At 55.6% G+C, this 24,009-nt stretch overlaps 2 protein-coding genes across 4 annotated transcripts; one reads left to right on the forward strand and one right to left on the reverse strand.

Moving 5' to 3' along the window:
• Nucleotides 1-5,045: 5,045 nt before the first annotated feature.
• On the forward strand, nt 5,046-14,681 carry Ptbp1 (polypyrimidine tract binding protein 1). Of its 3 annotated transcripts, none has more exons than XM_027419446.2 (14): nt 5,051-5,183; nt 6,946-6,976; nt 8,928-9,000; nt 9,141-9,460; nt 9,546-9,716; nt 9,797-9,907; nt 9,980-10,154; nt 10,321-10,398; nt 11,039-11,184; nt 12,231-12,264; nt 12,670-12,762; nt 12,869-13,085; nt 13,202-13,279; nt 13,369-14,681. In XM_027419446.2, exons 1-14 carry the CDS (start codon nt 5,176-5,178, stop codon nt 13,499-13,501), a joined length of 1,668 nt encoding a protein of 555 aa, XP_027275247.1. In that variant the 5' UTR covers nt 5,051-5,175; the 3' UTR covers nt 13,502-14,681. The 3 variants fall into 3 exon arrangements, with proteins under 3 accessions (XP_027275248.1, XP_027275247.1, XP_035300989.1); XM_035445098.1 differs by lacking the exon at nt 5,051-5,183 and adding an exon at nt 5,911-6,079; XM_027419447.2 differs by lacking the exon at nt 10,321-10,398 and having other exon boundaries at nt 5,046-5,183.
• Nucleotides 14,682-14,836: 155 nt separating this feature from the next.
• On the reverse strand, nt 14,837-23,013 carry Plppr3 (phospholipid phosphatase related 3). The gene is given in 7 exon segments (XM_035445099.1): nt 14,837-16,215; nt 16,443-16,675; nt 16,678-16,757; nt 16,870-17,065; nt 17,213-17,348; nt 17,426-17,611; nt 22,939-23,013. Coding segments are annotated over 7 exon segments (2,217 nt in total). The 3' UTR covers nt 14,837-14,904.
• Nucleotides 23,014-24,009: the final 996 nt, after the last annotated feature.

The following is a 24,009-nucleotide window of genomic DNA, read 5'->3' on the forward strand; positions in this document are numbered from 1 at the left end:
TTCTAGCTTCGAACTCACAGAGATCCACCTGACTCTGCGGATCCCTCCCGAGTGTTGGGATTAAAGGCATTCGCCACCAATACCCGGCTGCTTTATTGATTTTTATCAAGGTAATTAGTAAATTAATTACCAGGCCTTAGTGGCACACGCCTTTAATCCCAGCACTTGGGAGGCAGAGGCTACAGAATGAGTTCTAGGACAGCCTCCAAAGCTACGCAAAGAAACCCTGTCTAGAAGTAGTTACAAGGGCTGGAAAGATGGCTCAGTGGTTAGAACAGTGACTACTCTTGCAGAGGACCTGAGTTTGGTTCCCAGCATCCACAAGTAGTTCAAAAACATCTATAACTCCAGTTCCAGGGGATCCAACATCCTCTTCTGGCCTTCTCTGGCAACAGACACACATGTGGTACACAGACATCTATGTGGACAAAATACCTATGCACATATAATTTTAAAAAATTTTTTTGAGAGTCTCTCTAAGTAGCCCTCACTGACCTGGAGCCTAGAAGTCACAGAGATCCTCCTGCCTGTTTCTCCCAAGTACTGGGATTCAAGGTGTTTGCTACCATGCCTGGCTAAACAAATTGTGTTTAAGCAGGGTGGTGGTGGCACACACCTTGAGTCCCAGCACTCGGGAGGCAGAGCTGGGGGATCTCTGAGAGTTGGAGGCCAGCCTGGTCTACAGATCAAGTTCCAGGACAGCCTCCAAAGCCACAAAGAAACCCTGTTTAGAAAACCAAAAACCAAATTGTGTTTAAAAAGAAAAAAAAAGTACTTATAATTCACACACCAGCAGCCAGGTGTGGTGGCCTAGGCTAGTCACATCAGTTTTCTGAGAGGTTGAGACAGGAGGTCTCAGTCTTCAGGATTCTTACCTAGAAACCCCCAATGAAAGGTAGGGTGTGTGGCTCAGGGGTGGAGCTCTTGGCTAGCAGATTTGAAGCCCTGGGCTCCATCCCCATCAAGGCAAACAGAAAACAAGAAATAACAACCATAAAAATTTCCTTTGGTGGCGTCATTGGCCCGTGTTCCTTTTAATAGAGGAGTAAACTGAGGCTCTTTTTCTATCTTCCTTGTGTTGTTCTGAGAGTTTCACTTGGCACTGGCTCTGAGGGCCCCTCACCGTGGCCTCCATCTCCTCCTGCAGGAGAGTATCACTTTCCCTGGTAACAAGCAGGCTAGTGTGCCTCTCAGACAAAGGCTAGGTGAGCTGTCTCTTTTCACCTCAATCATTCATGAAGACAGCAGCTGTCAAGGCTGGGGTGGGCGCTGGGCAAGCACAGGACAAAGTCAGGTCCACCATGTGGAGTTAATAAATAATGCAGCAGCCTGGGGCATCTCCCCTAACAGGTGTTCTGCACAGGGACAGAGACATTGCAAAATGGGCAGTCGATAAGCCATGGTTCCCCCAAAAGCCAGCCTCACCTGAGGAGGACAGCTAAGACTCTGATGACCTGGGGTGGAGGTTCCCCAAGCCAGGTTCTTTTGCAGGGATTAAAGACCAATTACAACCCTTAGCAGCTTGAGATGGCTTATAGTGACCAGAGGTGGCCTCCATTAAGATATTCATGAATGTGTTTTGGGGCTGAGGATGTGAATCGGTAGTGAGCACTGGTGGGGTGGGGTGTGGGGTGGGGTGAGTTCCATCCCCAGCACCACAGACACTCTTCCTAGATGCAATTCAGGGTCCCTAGACAGTCTGAAATTATCCAGGTGGGACTTAGTAAGGACAGACACACACAATGAGGAGGCTGGCTACTCCATCACAAGCCCCAGGACACTGAGAGATCCAGAGTCTAGAAGAGGCAGGAAAGACATTTCCTGTGCAGAGCCGGGTCTCAGGCTCCTGGGCTCCAGACGCAGGGCTCACATCTGTGATGTTAGTAGCAGTCTAGAGTGGAGGACTGCATTACAACAGCAACAAAGCTATTGATAAATTTTTAAAAATGCTTTGACAGCAATGGAAATCTAGGGCCTCACTAGGCCAATGTCCTACTGCTGAGCCATGCCCATAGCCCCACCACCACTGGGAGATTCTAGGTGAGGCTTCAACCTGACCACGACCCCAGCCCCTATACTAGGTGGGGACTCCACCTCTGAGCCACATCTACCTTTTTTTTTTTTTTTTTTTTTTTTTTTTTTTTTTGGTTTTTCGAGACAGGGCTTCTCTGTGTAGCTGTGGAGCCTATCCTGGCACTCCCTCTGGAGACCAGGCTGGCCTCGAACTCACAGCAATTCTGCTTCTGCCTCCCGAGTGCTGGGATTAAAGGTGTGGGCCACCAACGCCCGGCTCACATCTACCATCTTTACTAAGTTGTCTGACCTGGCCTTGAACTCACTCTGACTGGATGTACTAGCCTAGACCTAAGGAACCTGAAACAGAAAGAGGACTGCAAATTTAAGGTCAGTCTGAGATACTTGAAATTCTAGGACAGCCCGGGGCCTTTTTGAGATCTCTCAAACAATACCAGCTGGGCAGAGTGGCACACGCCTTTAATCCCAGCACTTGGGAGGCAGATGCAGGCAGATCTCTGAGTTCCAGGCCATCTTGGTCTACAGAGTGAGCTCCAGGACAGCCAGTGCTACAACAGAGAAATTCTGTCTCAGAAAAAACAAAACCAGCCAGGCATTGGTGGCGCACGCCTTTAATCCCAGCACCCGGGAGGCAGAGGCAGGCGGATCTCTGTGAGTTCAAGGCCAGCCTGGTCTCCAGAGCGAGTGTCAAAGCTACACAGAGAAACCCTGTCTCTAAAAACAAAAAAAAAAAAACAAAAAACAAAAAAAACCCCAAAACATAAAACCAACAAGCCACTCTGTATTATATGCTGGTCTTGAACTTGCAGTCCTCCTGCTCTGTTTTCCCAGGGTCCCTTGCTTTATTTATTTATTTTATTTTTTAGTTTTTCGAGACAGGGTTTCTCTGTGTCGCTTTGGAGCCTATCCTGGCACTGGCTTTGGAGACCAGGCTGGCCTCGAACTCACAGAGATCCGCCTGCCTCTGCCTCCCGAGTGCTGGGATTTAAGGCGTGGGGCGCCACCACCGGCCTCAGGGTCCCTCACTTTATTCCTAGTTTGATAAGGGGTCTTGCTGAGCACTGGGTAAGCCATCACCGGCTGTGGCTCTGTTCCCCTCTGCTCTGTGGGTCCACTACTTGGGTCCAGCCCAGCCCTCCCTCGACTCTCCTGACCCCGGCTGGCCACCTTCCTGGCCACTCTGGGCAGTTATGGGAGACCTGTGCTGGATGTCCTTCACACAACGACTCCCCTAAGGCCAGCTTTCTTCTGGCTTTGTGGCTAGCTCTCTACCTAAGGCTCTGTCTCTGCAGTGGTGGAGGGGGCACTGTTTTTGTAAATGCTGGTACCAAGGCTTTGAGGAAAGATTTAAGGGGGGGGAGTTGGTTGGGTTTGGTCAGCCTGCCCCAGGGAACTGCTGTACGAAGGCCATGAGGCAGGTCTTCAAAGAGGGAGATTAGAGTATTGGAGGTCTGACCAGAAACCCGACAGGAAGTGAACAAGGACATTTCAAGAGTTCTGAGAGGGCTCCCAAGCAGCTTTCAACACACTTTGCCAGTGTAGACCTGTGCTTGGAGACCAGCCGTCTCCACCCATGCCCATCCACTCACAGGCAGCCACCCATGCAGGTTGGCTTCTGGGGTGGAGCCCATGCTTGGCACCAGTCACCCAGAGAACAAAGACTGGCAGCCAAGCTTGGCCCTGATGGTCCAGCCAGGACCTGATGGGAGACCCAGAGGGCTCAAATCCTCTGCCTGCTCGTGAGGTTTCTTCTAAATCCGCAGGATGGTCCCGATTAGTGATTCTGGGCCTTCAAGCTAGCGGCTCTGAGGGCTGGCTGGGGGCCTGAAAGATCTCTCCCGGCGGGGCCTCCGTGGAAATCGGCAGCAGCCCCTAATCCAGGCTGGAATCCTCTGGCACCAGGCCCATGTTGGGGCTTCCAAGGCTGTTGGGCCCCCGGCCAGCCCTGCAAGAAACCAGCGTAGCTGCCAGGCCTACTTCCCTCCCCCTCAGCGCCCAGGACCACAGAAAAGGGAGGCCGTGTGCTGGGCTCACTTCTGTGCAAGGCGGAGGAGAAACTTTTCCCCATTTCCTGGGCTTTTTTAGCAGATAACCAGGCCAACAGGAATGTGAATAATTTGCGTCTTTGGGAGCCACATCAAAGGCATGCCCAGGGTCTGTGTGCACCCTGCACTAGGCTCTGGAGAGCTGGTCCCTGCCCCCAGCCCACCCCAGGACTGGAATGCAGAATCTTGGCTCCTGGGGTATCCGTTTGGAGTGTTCTCCCGGGGTGAGGCACAAGAAGGTGAGGTTCTGTTCCTCCAGTGGGTTGTGCTTGCTCCTGAGTCTAATTGTAGGGCACGCGACTGGACACTTTGTGGCCTCAGTGTCCCCAACTACAGGCAGAGGCGTCTTAGACACGCTACGGTCCGGCTTCTCAATTTCCCATTTCTGCAACAGACGTGGCGCTTGGTTGCTGTGGGGTGGACAAAAGAGGGAAAGGAAAAGATGCACAATCAAGTCGGGACTGCATCGGCAAAGCACGTGGCCTCCATCTCCCTGCTCCGTAGCGTAGGAGAAACTCGGCTGCAAGGCGAAGTTTTGGTCACGTGACCACAAGCAAGCTTGGCGATAAGGGGTTTCCTGCCCGGATCCAACATGGCAGCGTACTTCGCTTTGCCCTCACGTTGAGAGCCAACGGCTTCCACTGCCCGCTTGCAACATGGCGGCAACCTCCGGTGAGCATGCCTGTCTGCGTCTGACCCGCCACGTACCCACTCTCAAGATGGCTTCCCGCAGGCCGCGCCGAGGCTCACTTATTGGCTCAGGCGCTATCACGTGCTCACACCCATTCACGCCCTCCCCCTCCCCCACAGGTCGTTTCCGTCTTCCGCCTTGACTGACGGACGTTCCCACCAATAGCTGTCTGGAGTCTGTCCGGGTTTCTCCCTTGGAGTAAAATCCTGACCAATGGGCGGCGTTGGCGGGGGCAGGCTGCGTCCGCCCCGCCCACAGGCCGCGGCGAGAGCCAATGAGTAGCGCGCGCGGGGGACGTGTGCGGGCGTCTCCGCCATCTTGTGAGTCTATAACTCGGAGCCGTTGGGTCAGCGCCTGCTATTCCTGCGCCTCCGCTCCGTCCCCCGCGGGTCTGCTCTGTGTGCCATGGACGGGTGAGTCGTGCCGCGCCCCTCGCCCGCCGCTCTCAGCGCCGCGTCGCAGGCCCGGCGGCCTCTCACAGGGTCTTATCCTCCCCTGCCAACCCCCCCAACCGCTGGGCGCGCGCGCGTGCGTGGCCTCCGTCCGCGTGGCGCGCTCGGAACCCCCGGGCGTCCGGGGCCAGCGAGGAGCCCGGCCGGTTTAGGGTGGCCGCACCCATACCTCGGCTCCCCTTAACCCGCTCGCCCAGCGCACTTCCGGTGCCCGCGCGCCCCATCCGGAGCCGCCCGGCGCCCCCTCCCCGCCCTCCGCGTGCACGCGCGCTCCCCCCGGTAAGACGCGCTCCCCGGAGCCGCACGGCCGCGGGGCCCTTCCCGCTTCCGGCCCTCCGGTGGGTGCCGGCTCTCCGCGTGCCCGAGGAATGTCCCTTCGTGCTCCCCGTCCGGCGCCGCTTGCGCGCGCGTCTTGTCGGCGCGCGCCCCGCAGCGCGCGCGTGCGTGCGTGCCTGGACCTCTCCCCCGAGGGCGCGCGCCCTGCCCGCCTCGGGGGGAGGTGTCGGCCGGACGCCGCCGAGCGCCCGGCCCGAGGGGCGATGGGCAGAGTCGGGTTGGGATCGGCCGCCCGCGCGCGCCGCCCTGCCGCCCTGGCATCCGGGCCTCCTGCACGCTTCCGGGAGCTGCCACTCCACTCGGCAACTTTTTGTTTGGAGTTTGGCGTTTGTTTTGGAGACAGGGTCTCCCGGTGCCCCCGGCTCACCTCAGACCCAAAGGTCCGCCTGCCTGTGACTCGCGACTGCTGGGGCTGAAGGCCTGCGTCACTAGTCACCGACTTTTTTTCTTAACTTGTTGGAGTTCTTGGAGACAGACTGACCTTGAATTCCTGATGCTCCCACCGTAGCCTCCCTAGTGCTGTGAGTCACCACACTTAGTAGCAGCGTTTCTCTCTCTTTTTTTTTTTTTTTTTTTTTTTAAAGAATCGGTCCTATGAAATACTTTGGCCTAGCCTCAAGCCTTGTACCTATTGCGGACTTGTTGCCTTGGCCTTGCGAGCGCTGAGGTGACAGGCGAGAGTCCAAAGATGCAGCCTTTTAGCAGCTTCTTAAGGTTTCTTTGAGCCGAGTGTGGTAGTCTGCACTTAGAATAATGGCTGAAACAGGCAGATAATATCGCTTTGAGTTCCAGGACAGCCAGAGTTTTCTAGAGAACCTGCCCCGGAAAGAAAGGATTTTGGAAGACAGAGCTGCCCACCAAGGGTCATTGTCACACAGCCAGCCACCACTTCCCTAGGCAGGACTCTTGGAGTCACTTGGGAACCTGGCCAGCCATGGCAGGCTTGCTGCACGCTAGGTGCAGCAGGAGAGGCAGGGTGCAGTCACGAGAGGCTGGGGTTGATCAGTAACCCAGGGTGTATCTGGGCAGCTCAGTTGGTTTGTAAATGGTAACGAGGCCTGGTCTTGGAGCTCCCCACCCCCACTGAGGAAGCACTGCCCATGGCTGCTGCCTTTACCGGCTTCCCAGACTCCCAGCATTGCAGGATGTCCAGGAGTTGTAGCAGGCCCGGATAACTAGTAGGCTTTGTAGAAAGTAGACCTCTTATAGTGTTCAAAGGCAGGACCAGGGTCCTGTGTGGAAGGAGGGAGGGGCTCCCAGGACAATGATGGCCTCCTTTCAAATTGAGACTCAATGGGTGGCTCACTTCCCTGCCCTTCCTTCCGAGCTGGACTGGCAGAGGGCCTTCCAGGCTCCACAATGCTGACGTCTCTCTTTCTCTCCACAGCATCGTCCCAGACATAGCAGTCGGTACAAAGGTAGGTATCTCTTGCTTGGCGTTATACCCAGCCCTGTTGTAGTCAAAGCTAGATTGTGCTTGCTACAGGGTGTCCTGTCCCCAGTCCAGTCTACAAAGACAGGGTAACAGGTGGCCCAGGTCCACACACGTGCCACCCAGGGGACATGGAGGCCTGGTACCCTTTTCTGGGTCTGGTGGCTCAGCTCTCTGCTGGCCTCTTTCTGGCTCATTTTGTCTTGTACCCTTCGGCCTTTAACTAAGTAGTGGGTTTGGGTCTCTGGGTACATACTTGGTGTTGTCCATGTGGGTTTGGTTTGGAAGTCTGTGGTGTGTTCCTAGGTGAAGATCTGATGGGTGAGCTATTTAGACTTGCCTGTTAAGCTGTAGTGGGTGGCAGGCAGCTTCCTCCCCTCAAAAGGCCCTGCAGGTAAGGCCCTGGGGGCCTCCTCAGCCGCTGCCAGCTGATTTGCTACCAGGCTGCTGTCTGGACTAGTTTCATTCTTTCCTGAGTGGACTCTGTCTCCACCTGCCTGCTGATCTTCAGATAAACCTGTGCTCTGGGGTGGAGGGAGGGGAGCCCCATGTAGGCCCAGGCCTGCAGGTGACAGGGTGTCTGGGTGAAGGTGGTGCTGAGCTTCATTGCCTCATGGCTACTTGAATGCACACTAGCCACGGGCCATACTGGGCAAGTTAGGAGGAGCAGGGAGCTCTGGGTGGAGAAAGAGACTTAACAAATTGTGACAGTAACCATGACAAGCCTTCAGGCAGCCTAGGCTGACCAGTGACCAGTATCTTGTGCCTTTTCTGCCCAGCAGCTTGGGGCTGTTGGCCCAGGTGGCTGGACTTTATTCCTCTGACAGTCATGGGCTCCTGAGCCTCTGTGGGGAGACTGTTAGGGCTCTGCGGCAGGCTGCCAGGAGCAGAGCTGCAGGAAGTACTGCTCCTCCCGCCCAGCCCAGACGGAAGCCACCCTCCCACTGGGGTCAGCCTGTGGGACCTCATGGGAGATTGGCTGCCAACAGGAAGTGACTTCCTGCAGCTCACATGTGAACATGAGGTTCTGGGCTTTGCATGTCAGGGTCTTGCCTCCCAGGCTGGGCAGGTCCAATTCCACTGCAGCCCTTGCTCCTGAGATATTAGTGTGGCCACAGTTTATGGTGTAAGCTTCAGGGATTCCCCTTTCCACCTAGGGAGAGGGATGAGAATGGCAGGTGCTGGCCTCTGGTCTCTAGACCTGTATGCTCACAATGGATGCTCTGAGCCTTCATTGTCAGGATCAGTTAAGGTATTGAAGGATGAAGGCCCTTGATATTGGCTTGGGCAGGGAGGGTGGGTGTGTGGGGTCTCCCGGGTATATTGTTAGGCTGCTCCTTGTTGAATGAAGATGAAACAAGACATGGAAAAGGTGGTGGTCTTGAACCTCTGGGTATTTAGCATCAGGATCTCTGGCTGGCTAGGTGTAGATAGCCAGGATGTTCTGCCCCATGGTGTGCTCTGAGGCTCATTCTGGGTCTTAGGCTGTCTCTTGCTGTCCTGAACCTAGGTCTGTGGTTTCTTCCCAGGGGTGACTCAGCCAAACTAATTTCTGGCAAGGAAGGGTCCCCACTGTGGGGTCAGCTTGGGGGTTCCCCAGTGAGTGGCTGCCACAGGATGGTCCCACCCACTGGGTACAGCCACAGTGCCTCGTCCTGGATTGTAGCCAGGACAGCAGGGCTGGGTTTTGTGTCTCCAGAAGCTGCCAGCAGCTCTGCCAGGAGGGTACCATAAGGCTGGCAGCTGTGCACTTTGGGCAGATGACCCACCAGGCAGGGCCCTCCCACATGGCTGCTGGCACAGCGCCCCAGTGACCAGTGAAGGCTGCGGGAAGCTGTAGCAGGCATGGGGTGCTGAGCATTTCCCTGGGGGCTGCGGTGTGGAAGGTAGGAAAGGAGGGATCAGCCTGGAGCTGAGGGTCAATGTTCTCTTCCCAGCGGGGATCCGACGAGCTCTTCTCCACGTGTGTCAGCAACGGCCCCTTCATCATGAGCAGCTCGACTTCTGCAGGTGAGAATACCTAGGCTGTACTTGGCCCTAGGGAGGCATGGCTTCTTGGGAGCTGGGGGGGGTGGGCAGGATCTGACCAAAGGCAAGAAAGGGGCTTTCAGCCTCACAAATGCACCCCATCCCTCCCATCCCTTTTTCAGCCAATGGAAATGATAGCAAGAAGTTTAAAGGTGACAACAGGAGCACAGGGGTCCCTTCCAGAGTCATCCATGTCCGCAAGCTGCCCAGTGATGTCACTGAGGGCGAGGTTATCTCTCTGGGGCTGCCCTTTGGGAAGGTCACCAACCTCCTTATGCTGAAGGGGAAAAACCAGGCCTTCATTGAAATGAACACAGAGGAGGCTGCCAACACTATGGTCAACTACTATACGTCAGTGGCACCCGTGCTGCGTGGACAGCCCATCTACATCCAGTTCTCCAACCACAAGGAGCTCAAAACTGACAGCTCACCCAACCAGGCAGTGCGTCTTCAGGGCAGGCAGGTGGGTGAGTGGCCTGGGTCCCTGTCTCAGCCCTGGATTGCAGCTCATGGTGCTTCCTCCACAGCGTGCCCAGGCAGCCCTGCAGGCTGTGAACTCTGTGCAGTCCGGAAACCTGGCCTTGGCAGCCTCTGCCGCTGCTGTGGATGCGGGGATGGCAATGGCAGGCCAGAGCCCAGTGCTCAGGATCATTGTTGAAAATCTCTTCTACCCAGTGACCCTGGATGTTCTGCACCAGGTGGGTGGATGCATTCCCTTCAGCAGGTGGTTGGGTGCCCATCTGCCTGCAGCTGGAGCTCACGTGTCTCTCTCTGGCAGATCTTTTCTAAGTTTGGCACAGTTCTGAAGATCATCACGTTTACCAAGAATAACCAGTTCCAGGCACTGCTGCAGTATGCCGACCCTGTGAGCGCCCAACATGCCAAGCTGGTGAGTAGGGCTTCTGGGGGTGGGCAATCCTATGTATGCCTGGCCAGCACTCATCACCTGTGTCCCCCTTAGTCGCTGGATGGCCAGAACATCTACAACGCCTGCTGCACGTTGCGCATTGACTTCTCCAAGCTCACTAGTCTTAATGTCAAGTACAACAATGACAAGAGCAGGGACTACACTCGCCCCGACTTGCCCTCTGGGGACAGCCAGCCTTCGCTGGACCAGACCATGGCTGCAGCCTTTGGTGAGATGCTGTACTGAGATTCACCAAGTCAGCAGGGTGGGACAGGCCACCTAGCTCTGTCAGGCTCCCCAGTGCCCTGGCACTGCACAGCCCAGCCCCTCAGTCCTGCCCGTGTCCGGCCCAGCCTTGAGGTGAGGTGCAGTGATTAGTGTCTGTTTGTTTCTAGGTGCGCCCGGCATAATGTCAGCCTCTCCGTATGCAGGAGCCGGGTTCCCTCCCACCTTTGCCATCCCTCAGGCCGCAGGTATTCATGCTCATCCTGACCCCGGCGCCTGCATGCCCACACAACCCCAGAGCTGCCCAGAGACCGGGATGCCTCTCTCTGGCCCCAAGTGTGAGGTCCCGGGCCCCCTTCCGGGGAGAGGGGAAGGGGCCTCTGGCAGCATCCACAGGCAGCTAGGGCAGGGTAGTCTCAGGCAGGGCTGGGCCAGGTGCCCTGTGTTGGCATTAGCAACAAGCCACTAATCATTCAGTCTTTGGTCTGGTTCCCTTCAAGCACCTTGGGCGAGGACGAGAACGCAGTGTCCCTAGTAGATTGAATTTAATGGCCTGGTAAGCAAGTGGCCTCCAGGGCTGAGGAGCATGGGCCTCAGCCTCCGCGTGCCGCCCGAGCCTGCATGGAGGAATGGGCGCCGCATGCGTGCACAGCCGGGCGTGTCTGTGGCAGGCCCTGCTTGCAGAGGGCCGGTGTCGACCAGAGCTTTTGTGCTGTTGGGCGCATGCAGTCTGAACACAACTGGACTGGCTGTGGTGTCAGCCAATGTGTGTGGCCTCCTGGGCAGGCCACAGCCAGTTGACACCTCGTGGCTGTGTGCAAGAAGAGGGTGCCTGCCCGCTCTTGACACAGCCATCCAGGCTCATATCTGCACTACCTTCCTTTGCAGGCCTCTCTGTTCCTAATGTCCATGGAGCGTTGGCCCCCCTGGCCATACCTTCTGCTGCTGCGGCTGCTGCAGCTGGCCGCATTGCCATTCCAGGCCTGGCAGGTGCCGGAAATTCTGTCCTTCTGGTCAGCAACCTGAACCCTGAGGTATGTGGGTGTTGGTTTGCTCTGCCTGTACCTGGAATGGTGGGGTGTGGGTTGACTATAGGTCCTGGTGGGTGCACTGGACGGCAGGCAGGGGCTCTGGGTGTCCCAGGCGCCGTGGGCACAGGTGTGCTGCCCCTCTGTCTGTTGCTCTTGGCCTCCACTCCTTCCCAGCTGCTCTGAGGTTTTCTGTTTTCCTCTCAGCTCCATTCGCACCCCGGCCCTCAGACCCTCGGTGCTCAGAGCCGGGGTGTTTTCCTTGCTGCACGAGGCAGTCTGAGTTAATTTGGGACATGGCAAGGAGGCCTGGGAGTGATCCCTGGAAGGGAGCTGGCTCAGGCCAGTACCGGCCAGTTTGTGTCTGTGGCTGGAGCTCTCTATAGAGCTCAGGTGGCCCTTGAGGCTCAGTGTTGCTTTTCCAGGACCGGCTGTATGCGGCATGGCAGTGCCTCAGGTTGCTCTCTTTAGCTCCTGTGGCTCTCCAGGCCAGCCCTGCTCCAGCCAATTCACTCCTGAGCGCCACGCCTGCCACCTGGAAACTAACAGGCTCCACTCCTTGCCTCAGTCTTTAGTCTCAGCCGCAGTGCTGGCCCACGGTCCTCAAGCCTGTGTGCAGTGCTTCTCCTCACATGTGTGATTGTGTACGTGTGTGTGCACATGCGTATGAATGTGTGTGTGTGGGCGTGCGGAACACTGCCTTGTTTTCCTACGTATTTACTGACCTGTGTTTTGCTACTTTTTTCTTTCCTCCCCTCCCCTCCCAATTTTTTTTCTTGCCTGATCCGGAATTTCTTTGCCAACTGACTGCACGGTTCTTCTGCTTCCTGTTGTTGCTTGAAACAAACAAAACATAAATCAATAAAAACAAACTCCCCTCTCAAACCCGCTCTCCGGAAACCAACCTGCCCTTGAATATTAACATCCTGACAACTTCATCATCATGAACCTGCTCGCCTGCGGGGACTGTCTTCCTCGTGGACGATTGGCACTCGCCCCCTTGACCTCTCCCTCTCCCTGTCCCCTGCTGCCTTCCTCTGCTGTCTCTAAAGAGAGTCACACCCCAAAGCCTCTTTATTCTCTTCGGTATGTTATTCTCACTTTTATTACCTTGGTTTCATTTATTTGGTTATTTTACACCCTGCTATGTACTATTGAGTTTGTGTTTGGCCTTCTGCCTCGGTCCGTGGTTTGCTTCCGGTTTGCGGATTGTACTGAGTAGACACGCATGGTTACCAACCACCCTGCATGCTTCCAGAGCTAAGCGTGTCAGTAGCATGTGAACGTGGCTGTTCTGACAGCTGTATGGAGTCCCGAGACTGCCAAGCGCAGTACCCGTTAGCAGGCCTTGGGCTGTGAGACACAGGCTCCCTCCCGGTGCCCACTAAACAAACCTGGCCCGCTGGGAGCTTGGGTGCAAGGGGTGGGCAGTGGGCGGGTGGGAGAGGTTAAGAGGCTAGGTATCTCAGACTTTCTCCCTGGGTTTTAAAGGAGTCTATGGTGATGTGCAGCGGGTGAAGATTCTGTTCAACAAGAAAGAAAATGCCCTTGTCCAGATGGCAGACGGCAGCCAGGCCCAGCTGGGTGAGAGCCATTGGAGGGCGCAGCTTACGGGGGCTTTGGCTGCACCTAGGGCTGGGAGCAGAGCGCATGGGGCCTGTTGCTCATGTGTTTCCCATCCTTTGCCCAGCCATGAGCCACCTGAATGGACACAAGCTACACGGGAAGTCCGTGCGCATCACACTGTCAAAGCATCAGAGTGTGCAGCTGCCTCGGGAGGGACAGGAGGACCAGGGCCTCACCAAGGACTATGGTAGCTCACCACTGCACCGCTTCAAGAAGCCGGGCTCCAAGAACTTCCAGAACATCTTCCCACCCTCAGCTACTCTCCACCTCTCCAATATCCCGTGAGTTAGCCAGAGGGTAGCTTGTCCTGTTAGTAAGCCCTGAAGGCTCCCAGTCTGTTTGCCTGTTGTGTGCCCTACTCCCAGGGCCCCCGGGTGACACCTCTGTCTCCCTGTAGGCCCTCTGTGTCAGAAGACGACCTCAAGAACCTCTTCTCCAGCAACGGTGGTGTGGTCAAAGGCTTCAAGTTCTTCCAGTGAGTAGTACAGCCCTGTCCCCCACCTGCCTGCTGCCTGCCCCAGCCAGCCCCCTCTGACCACTCCTCCCAACTCACCCTACCTGCAGGAAGGACCGAAAGATGGCCCTGATCCAGATGGGCTCTGTGGAGGAGGCCGTGCAGGCGCTAATTGAACTGCACAACCATGACCTGGGCGAGAACCACCACCTGCGTGTGTCCTTCTCCAAGTCCACCATCTAGGTGCCTGTGGGCCTGCAACAGCTTCCACCATTCCAGAAAAGCCACTTTAAAAGCAGCTGAAGTGACCTTACAGACCAGAGATTTTATTTTTTTAAAGAGATCAGTTTACCTGTTTTTAAAAAAATTAAATCTAGTCCACCTTGCCATGGCAGGAAATGGCTTGGGCCACAGAGGTCCAGTCAGGCCAGGCACCATGCCTTGAGGGGCTCAGGCATAAGGCCACAGCGGTGCCCCGAACACAGCCGCTTTCTCGTGCCTTACAAACCAGCCCACCTTGCGGCTGCGCACCTAGCCTCTTAGGCCACCAGTCTTGTCTCTAGACCTGCAGGTGAGCCAGTGGCCTGCACCACAGGCTCCCTATGCTGTGCAGGAACTGGGGCCACTGCCCCCACCCTTATAATCAAGTGACATGATTCTCCCATGTCCCTGGCCAGCCTGGGGGGCCCAGGCCATCCTCAGCTGCCGAGCCTCATGTGACCTTTGTATTCTATTCTGTGTGGTCGCAGACACCCGTGCCTAGCAATATTTCCACTTGACCAAATACCTGAATCTTCCCCCATTTATATGCAAGAGATATAGTTTTAAGTAACTTTTTATAGCAATGATACAATGGTATGTGTGTACTCTCAGCTTCTATGTCCCTGTGCTTGTCCCCTCTTCCCGGTGACCAACTTGCAGGTGGGACCCAGGCCAGTGCTGCCTCTGCCTAAAGAAAAACAGCTCTGAGACCAGTGGGTTCCTACCTTCAAATTTTGGACCAAAGTTTTGTTTTCTGCCCGCCTCTGACTAGGCCCAGGTGAGGGGCTGACCTCTAGGCCTTAATGCCCCTCCCAAATGCCCATATCATGCCTAGCCTGTCTGTGGGAGGGGTTCCCTGGACCTTGCTTCTGTGAAGGAGTGGCAAGAGTGTAAATATTTATGATTTTTATACTTGTGTGGAGCTGAGGCGGTGCAGCAGTTTTTTATGGTGACAGATGTATATTTTGGTAACAACTACAGGCTCAGTATTGTCCTGGGGCCAGCCCTGGCCACATTCCACCCAGTCCCAGATGGTGTTTTGGGGGGAGTTTCCATTAAAGCAGTTTTCTAACCTGTGCCTTCCCTGAGCCCTTCATTCTGAGCTGTAGAGGTATCAGCCGGGCTGGGCCTGGACTCAATAAACAAACGCCTGTGTCTTGCACGTCTGCCTGTCTTTGGGCGTTGGGGACGGAGGGCTTGGGGTCTTTAGTTACACATGGAATACAAGTGTCAGGGTGGAGAGGTCCAGGCATCCTGGACACCCTTACCACCAGAGTCTTCCCACTTATGCTTAAGGACCATCTGGACCACAGGATATCGTTACCATCAGCCTTTTTATTGGTGCTGTAGGTGCTCCCGCCCTCGCACTGAGGTCTGTGCCAGGCTTAGTCTTGGTATCTGCGGGCCTGCATCCTCCTGTAGTAACTCTCTGCCTCTGCCTCCATTTCCCGATCCCCCAGCCCACCCACCTGGCGTCTCAGAGTGGATTCCCGGCTGCCAGCACCCAGGGCCCCTTCACTTGCACCTGGTGGGGGCAGGCCCTCCCCAGTGGCTAGGTTGACGGTAGCAACAGCCCCAAAACGAGGTTCCTCCTGGTCCACATCGCTGACTGGAGACCCTGGGCCCATGCCAGGTTGTTTGCAGCTGCTTCGGAAGCCACGCGCCAGGTCTCCCAGCTCGTAAGAGCCGTCCCCCTCTACCACCTTGGCCTTCCACTCCCATGGTGTGCTGCCTGAGGACAGGCGCACCACTGGGTGGTGTGGGGCATGTGCGTCAATAGTGACAATGCTGGCAGAGTCACGGTCGGATGGGGAACGGTACTGTGAGGAGTCGGAGCTGGCACTGGACGATGAGGCTGTCTCTGCCTTGGGGCCCCCTGCTGCCTTGGACATGGCAATGACCTGCAGTAGCCTAGGTGGGTTGGCCACCAGTGGCTGGGATGGAGCCACAGCCACTGGGGCCCCACCCTTCTCAGCCATTGACAGCCACTTAGCCCGCACGGAGGAGCTGCTCTTGGGTGACAAGCCAGCTCCAACCTGTACTCCTTCCTCAGGGATGTGCACAAGGGGTTGGGGCCCTGGCCTTGGAGGCAAGATGACTCGGGGCCCAAGCCCTGGCCGAGCCTGGACAGTAGGATAGAGTGAAGGTGGCACGTGCTCTTCCTCTTCTTCTTCCTCTTCCTCCTCCTCTTCCTCCTCCTCTTCCTCTGCCATGGGTTCTGCTGGGGCCCGCAGGTGCACAGGGCTACCTTCATCCGGCAGCCCCAGGCCACGGCCCTCCAGAGATTTCTGCTTCCACTCACTGATGAGCTGCTTGGAACGGGAGGCATCAAGGGGTACGTGGATGGTCATGTGGCGCCTGGCAGGGTCGTCCAGTGAAGGTGTGCTGACACGGGGCAGTGTGTTGCTGAAGGTGACCATGCCCTCCTTGCCCATGGGGCTGCGGGGGGCCAGCAGGTCCACATCCACGCTGGCCCGCTTGAGGCTGCCCAGAGATGTTTTCTCTCGAGCCACAGGCCGTGGCACACCCTCCAACCTCCCGGGAGGACCCAGCTCATCTGTGCTGACAGACTTGTTCTGCTGACACATGGACTCATGGCCCCGTTGTGTCAGCACTCGCAGGGTGTCCTTGGCAGGAGCTGGCATAGACACCTTCTCTGAAGGTGGTGCCTGGAAGTTGCCCACTGCATGGCAGGCCTAGGGATGAGAAGGACTCCCATGAGGCTGACTATCCAGCAGGGGAAAGTGCCGGCCGGCCACAGGGAGGCACCAGCATTCTATGGCTGATGGGAGCATGCAGAATTTGGGAGAAGCCTTCCTCCCTCAGACCACAGGCGCCTACTACTCAACCTCCCTGCTCAAATCCCATTGGTGGCCAGCCAGCCTCCTCCCTCAGACCTCTTCCTTGTTAACCCCACCCTCACCAAATAGGCAGCGATGCCAGCACCAATGAGAAAGCCAGCATAGACATCCACAGGGTGACTGCGGTACTGGGTGATCTGCGTGAGGCCACAGACGCCGGCAGCAATGGCAAAGGCGAACACAAGGATGGGCTTCAGAAGTTTCGTAGTATCCGAGATGACTGAATTGAAGTACATCTGGGCCAACAGGTAGGCAGGGTCAGGTTGTAGCTACTGCCCACGGAAGGGCATAAGTTACAGCATTGGGGGTTATCACTTACCGACACATAAACAGCAGCAAAGGCTGACAGAGTGGCATGCTGGGACGGGAAGGTCTTCCTACAAGAGGCATAGTGTCAGCCCTGCTGGTCGGGGGTCAGCCTGTTTCCCCAAGGTTACTAGAGTAGGAGATTATGATAGTCCCACTGCAGGGCTTGGGGATCTGGCTCACCGTGCTGACAGGATGGCGTGGGTATCGTGGCCAGAACAGATATCCTGAGTGATGTAAGGGTTCGCTTCACAGGAAGTACCCAGCAGAGTGTAATTGGGCTTGCAGACAGTTAGGAAGAAAGGCGTATGGTAGCCAGTGGCCAGCTGGATGACGTCCGTCACCAGAGCCGTGGCACACAGGCCAAACACGTGCACACCTGAGGGCGAGAGGGCCAGGCCAGGGGAAGGAAGCAAAGGACTAGGGTGTTCCCACAAAGCCATTCACTCTGTAACCCACCTACCCCCACCCCCACCCCCCGTGAATGGGCATGAAGGCAGGATCGGGAAGCCTCACAGTCACTCACCTACAAAGCGCACTGTGCGACGGAGGAAGGAGTTGAAGTTGCAGCCACCTGCGTTGATGCTGCCTTCTGTGCCCCCTGGGCCACGGCCCCACAGCCGGGACTGCAGGCAGTAGACCATGCCCTCGCCTACCATGATCTGGCCCCCCAGGGAGAGGCAGGTCAGGTGGGGTCACAGTGAGGGACCCAAGCACCCGGGGCCATGACACTACTCACAGAGGCTGCAGGTGCTGCGAAGGCTAGACTCAGGAGCATGAGCAGTGGGATCAGTTCCTCATTGGTCTCCACATAGGGCATGGACAGTGAGCGGTCATAGCACTGGAATCCCACCTTGGCTGGCTTGAACAGGTCAGTCAGCTCCAGGAAGTATAAGGACACAATGGAAGAAGCCACGATAGGCAGCTTGTGGGGGCAGATGATGGTCCAGGTCACTGACTATCCCACCATAGCCTTAGCATGACAGATTCACACACATTTCTGTAGCCCAGCTACGCAGCAAGTGAGAAGAGCCATTCCATACTCATGAAATGGTTCAGCCATACAAGGGCTTCCTCAACATTCAGATCCATCTGACATCCACTCACCCACCCACCTACCCACCCACCCATCCATCCACCCACCCACCACCCACCCACCCACCACCCACTCATCCACCCACCCACCTACCCACCCATCAATCTATTGTCGACTGCTCATCTATCTTCCATCCATCCATCCATCCATCCATCCATCCATCCATCCATCCACCATACACAGATAATGCATATACTTCTACTTCTCTCTCCAGCCTCCCTGGTTTCTGCTCCTAGCCCTCTCCTTTCCAGTCCTTCTTAACCAGGCTTAGTCAGCCCTGTTTGCCAACCCTTCCTCGGAGCAGCTTCCCTAGTGGCATTTCCCTGCCCCTTCTCATCACTCATCCAATGCAGCCTCAAATGGCATGCAGTGTGTGGCTAGTGCTAAGGTCCCTCCTGCACTCATGCCTGAGTCCTCTACCAACCAGGCATGTCCCCACCACCTGGAGTTGATGCCAGTGTCACTACTCCCTTCCAAAGTTTAAGGAGCCATGGCTCTTGAAAGCCCATGGGGCTCAGGCAGTGAAGGGATCTGTAAAAGTAGATTGAGGGACAGGGCTGGCAAGATGGCTCAGAGGTTAAGAGCACCAGCTGCTCTTCCAGAGGTCCTGAGTTCAATTCCCAGCAACCACATGGCGGCTCACAACCATCTCTAATGAGATCTCTAATGAGATCTGGTGCCCTCTTCTGGCATTCAGGCACAAATGCAGGCAGAACACTGTATACATAATAAATAAATAAATCTTAAAAAAAAAAAAAAACTTGAAAAAAAAGTAGATTGAGGGAGCTGCCTTAATGTCAAAGGAGCATCTAATTTATTTATTCATTTATAGAGCATCTCACGTCCCAGGCTGGCCTTAAACTCATGATGTAGCTGAGGATGACCCTGAACTGTTTCTCCTGCCTCTACCTCCTGAGTGCTGAGTGACAGTATGGGCAGTCACCCTCAGGTTAAGGAGCATTTATTGATCTCCAATTGTACAAAGAGTCTGAGGCAGAGGAATGAAATGGGTGACATCTGCCTGGGGTCACTTGTATGCCCCAGCAGTAAAAATGTGGTGTACCCAGCACTCAGGAGACACAGTCAGGTGGATCTCTGAGTTCAAGGTCAACCTGGTCTATGGAGCAAGTTCCAGGACATCCAGGGCTGTTACACAGAGAAATCTTGTCTCAAAAAACAACTGTGTGCTGCCGCCTTTAATCCCAGCACTCGGGAGGCAGAGGCAGGCGGGTCTGAGTTTGAGACCAGCCTGGTCTACAAGAGCTAGTTCCAGGCCTCCAAAGCCATAGGGAAACCCTGCCTGGGAAAAACCAAAAAAAAAAAGAAAAAAAAAAAAGAAAAAAAAAGAAGTGTGTGTGTGTGTGTGTGACAGACAGAGAGAGAGAGAGAGAGAGAGAGAGCACCAAGGGCTGGGAAGATATTCTAACAGTTAAGAGTGTTGCCTGCTTTCCCAGAGGATCCGGGTTCAATTCCCAGCATCCACAGCCTTAGGTAATTCTAATCCCAGGGGTTTCTATGTCCTTCTGGCCTCCACGGGCGGGCTTCTGCATGTGTGTAGTGCTCCTAGTGAACAGCCATAAACATAAATAAAAATTCCATAGTCAGGATGAGGTGGTGGTGGTGGTGGTGGTGGTGCGCACCTTTAGTCCCAGCACCTGGGAGACAGAGGCAAAGTCAGGGCTACACGCTGAAACCCTGTTTCAGTAAATAAATAAATATTGGAGCTGGGCTCAGTGAAGTACTAGTCTTGCAAGCAGGAAGTCCCAGCACTGAGCAGGAGGATCAGGAGTTCGAGGCCAGCTTCAGCTACATAGAAAATCTGAGGCCAGTCTGGGCTACTTGAGACCATGATGGCTCAGGTTAAAAATGTGTTGTTGCATTTGTTCATACACAACACACAACACACACACACACACACCCATGTAAAGATGTGTTGCTGTTCCACCCTGCCTGCCTAAGGCACATGATTGATCTAATAAAAAGCTGAACAGCCAATAACTAGACAGTAGAGAGACAGGCAGAGCTGGCAGGCAGAGAGAATAAACAGGAGGAGAGCAAAGGAGAGAGGTGAGAATTCGGGAAAAGACAGGGAGATGCTGGGGACCAGACAGACAAACATGGAGAGGGACACAAAGAAAGGTAGAGAGTCCCAAAGCAACATAGATGAAGATAAACAGGTTAGATTAAGTTATAAGAGCTAGCTGGAAGCCAGGCGTTGGTGGCACATGCCTTTAATCCCAGCACTCAGGAGGCAGAGGCAGGCGGATTTCTGTGAGTTCGAGGCCAGCCTGGTCTCCACAGCGAGTTCCAGGATAGGCTCCAAAGCTACACAGAGAAACACTGTCTCGGAAAAAAAAGAAAAAGAGAAAGACCTAGTGTAATAAGCATAACATAAGGCCAAGCATACATAATTATGTCTCCACTGTGTCATCATTTGGGAGCTGGTTGGTGGCTGAAAAGAAAGCCTGTTACACTCAATATAAAGCTGCTGACCACACATACAGGACTGTTCCACTTTGTCCTGTCTTTCAGTGTTCAGTGAGTTACATGAAGAGTGTGCCCCATAGTTTTAAAACACCACATACAGGGTGATACGCCCACCAGGTTGGGTAGTAGGCTGTGTCAGGTGAGGTAATAAACTCTTGACCTCCTACTCTCCCTTCCCCTGTTTCTTTCTGATACAGGGTCTCTCTGTGAGTGTTGGGATTAAAGGCCTGTGCCACCATAGCCCCGCTATTCTCCTTCATTTACTACTCTTTATTTTTGGGTGACGAAGTCAGAGGGCTACTGTGGGAATCATCCTAGCTTTGCATTGTACCGGTCCTGGGGACAGAACTCAGGGTGTCAGGCTTGCCAGCAGAAGCCTTTACCACAGCAGCTGCCCTCTTAGCCCCCAAATGCCCTTTCCACACAGGGTTTTCCATTTGCAGGGTTTGTTGCAGCCACAGTGCCAAGGGAAGGCGACAAGCATTTGTACTGAACGTAAAGCAACAGCTGAGTAAAGACAGCCTTAGGCCCACGCTTTGGTTAAGATCTGCTGCTCACATGGGATACTGGTGCCAATGTGGGCAAACACAGCAGGGCTGTGAAACGCGGCACTTCCCTCTGCCTGTTGCCCTAGCGCTTGGGAGGCTGTGGCAGGAGAATGGTTCCGAGTTCTGGATCAACCTGGGCTACTTAAAGAGAACCAGCTTCAATAGAAATGAAACAGAGTAGCCCTTTTCCCAACCTCCATTCTAGGGTCCTCAGCCTGCCCCCTCCAGTGGGGGAAACAATGCAGGCTTGTCCAGGTCTGTGAGATAACGAAGGTTCAGAAACAAGGTAGTGTCCTGGTGTGTGTGGGGGGGTGGAGTACTACCCAGCAGGGAAAAGGGTCGGGGCACCTTGTGAGCATTGCTAAGTCAAGTTCCCTCTGGACAAAGAACCTTGTATAGGGCCAGCAGGATGGCTGGGAAGTGCTTGCTGCTAAGGATAACTAACTGCTTGAGTGTGATCAAATTCCTGGACCCACGTGATAGTGGAGAACCACTCCACTCTCTAGCCACATTGTGTACACACACACACACACACACACTAAATATTCAAACACCTTATTAGAAAAGAGCTTGTGGCCAGGCGTTGGTGGCGCACGCCTTTAATCCCAGCACTCGGGAGGCAGAGGCAGGCGGATCTCTGTGAGTTCGAGACCAGCCTGGTCTCCAGAGCGAGTGCCAGGACAGCCAAGGCTACACAGAGAAACCCTGTCTCGAAAAGACCTTGTGTTGAAGAAGAAAGACTTAATAATAAAATAAGAGAAAATCCTCCTTAGGGGGAGAACACTTGCTTTATAGGTGCCAGGACCCGAGTTCAAGTCCCCAGCACCACATAGCAAGGTGGGCATAATTGGGTGTGACTGTAACTCAGGTATAGCAGGGTGAGGACACGGAGACCCCAGCAAGCTTTCAGCCCAGGGAGGGACCCTGTCAAAAGTAAGAGAAATGGAGGAAGACATCTGCTGTCCATCCTACACTGTGAGGGTGAGCTCCTACCCAAATTCTAAGTCCGCATTGGGGCTGAGGACCTGGCCTAGAACCCCTCAGTGAGGGGCTGGGGTCGTGGTCAGGGTGGAGCCTTAGCCTAGAATTCCCCAGTGAGGAATGGGGGTGTGGTCATGGGTGGAGCTCACACATAGAATCCCCGGTGAGGCGATGGGGGCGTGGTCAGGGTGGAGTCCCTGCCTAGAATCCCCACTGAGGGGCTGAGGGCGTGGTCAGGGGTGGAGTCCCTGCCTAGAATCCCCACTGAGGAGCTGGGGGCGTGGTCAGGGTGGAGCCCAGGTCTGGTAAGATTCAGGCCCTGGATTCTATTGCCATCACTAAAGACATTCGCAAATAATTGTAAATGAGCGAGAAAAAAATAGCCGTAAGCAATTTCTGGAAGGATTTCAAAGATTCTGGTGAGAGTCAGCCTGAGGGCTGGGCAAAGCCTTGGACTGGGCTAATCTATTGTCACACTTAAATGCCATCTTGGGGTTTAAGCATTCCCCCAATTGCTCTGCGGCCCAACCAGGGTCACCTGCTGGGAAGGGATCCCCTTTAGGAATGATGCTGGCTCCAGCCTGACACAGGGCTTGTGGAACCAGCTCCTGTCCCCCACCGGAATCCTTCATTCAGAGGAAACGCCTTCCTCCACACTTAGTATGCACCATGTGAATGCATTTAGTGTCTTCTATTTTTAGACCCCCTCAGCTCTCCACCACAACTGGCTAGCCTTGGGGAGCTGTGGCCTGGGGTAGGAGGGAGCACAGGGCCGTGCCATTATAGCAGAAGTGGGGTTAGAGGCACCCAAGGCGCTGTAGGGCCAAGTGTCCAGACCCACGCTCACCAGCTGGGTCTCCTTCACCGCCATGCCTGCCGTCTAGCTTCTCACCCATGGTCTTAAAAGAAAGCTCACCATCCTAGCATTCCGCTGGTCTGTTCCCTCGGTCTAAAGAGCCCTTCTGAGTCTCTGGAACGCCTACTTCTGCAGAGCCCTGGTCCTCGGACCCAGCCTTATCCCCATCCCAGCTCCAGGTGCCCTGGTTCCGCGCTGCAGGTCCTGGACCCGCAGGCAGCGTGGAGGGGACGGTCTCGGAAGCCCCATGCTCTGAAGACCTGTCTCCGCAGCCCCCCACTCACCTCCACGAAATAAAAGCAAGGTAAGAGCGTCATGCTGTCCTTCGGCGTTTTATTCTTCTCCTTCATAGCAATCATGGTGACGCGGGCGCTGCAGGCCGAGGTTTCAGGGGGACAAAAGGAGCGCTGGAGCCCAGAAGGTGCGCAGATGGACGCACCAGGCGGGGAGGCAAGGGCTGGACAAGGTGACCCGGGGAAACTGAGGCTGGAGCGGAAGGGGGGGTACGTGGGGAAGGGGTCTGCTGGGGCCCCCGCGCGTGCTCGCGGCTCGCTCACCTGGTGCGGGCATGGAGGGCGGAGCCCGCTGCAGAGCGCGGACACAAAGCCAGGGCCCCCGCGTGGGAGGGACGCGAGGCCCGGGCGCGGCGCGCGGGCTCTTTGTCTGCGCGCTCTGCAGCCCGCTCGGGCCCCGCCCCGGCCCCGCCCCCGGCTCGGCACCCCCGCCTCCGGCTCTGCGGGTCTCGGGGTCGCGGGGTCGCTGGGGATCGCAGTCCGGGCCCCTGCCCGCGCGCCCCCCTTGCGCGCGCTCTCTGCGCTCCCTGCACGCACACGATCAGTCTCGGGGACCCAGGGGCGCTCGGCGGAGCGTGGGGAAGGCGAAGCCCCGCGGCCCCCACGTCTTCCGAGCCCGCGGCTCGCTGGAGTCGGTTTCCATGGTGAGGTCCCTGGGCGCCTGAGCGAAAAGAGACAAAGACACCAGGGTGGAGGGCTGCCCTCGCCCCTGCCCCTCCTCTCCTCTGTCCAACCTCGAGGCCGCCTCACCCTCCCGACTGGCCCCGTACTGCTTGAGGATAAATGATTGTAATGACCACTTTCACAGCGCTGGCGGTTTGCACCCGGTTCCGCTCTACAGAGGCAGCCCTGTGAGGCACCCGCTGGTTGACCCCACCCCATCCCAGATGGGGCAAATCGAGGCCCAGAGAAGTTAGGAAATCGTTCTATCGGTATAGCAGTAAGCTGTTTACTGAATGCTTACTGTACACCAGGCCCTTAACAGACACTTGGACCCCTGGGGTACACTTTAATTATTACTTAAAGTAAAAAAAAAAAAAAAAAAAAGAGGCCGGGGAGATG

The sequence above is a fragment of the Cricetulus griseus genome, chromosome 5, assembly GCF_003668045.3.
Source record: "Cricetulus griseus strain 17A/GY chromosome 5, alternate assembly CriGri-PICRH-1.0, whole genome shotgun sequence".
In the NCBI taxonomy this organism is placed as follows: Eukaryota; Metazoa; Chordata; class Mammalia; order Rodentia; family Cricetidae; genus Cricetulus; species Cricetulus griseus.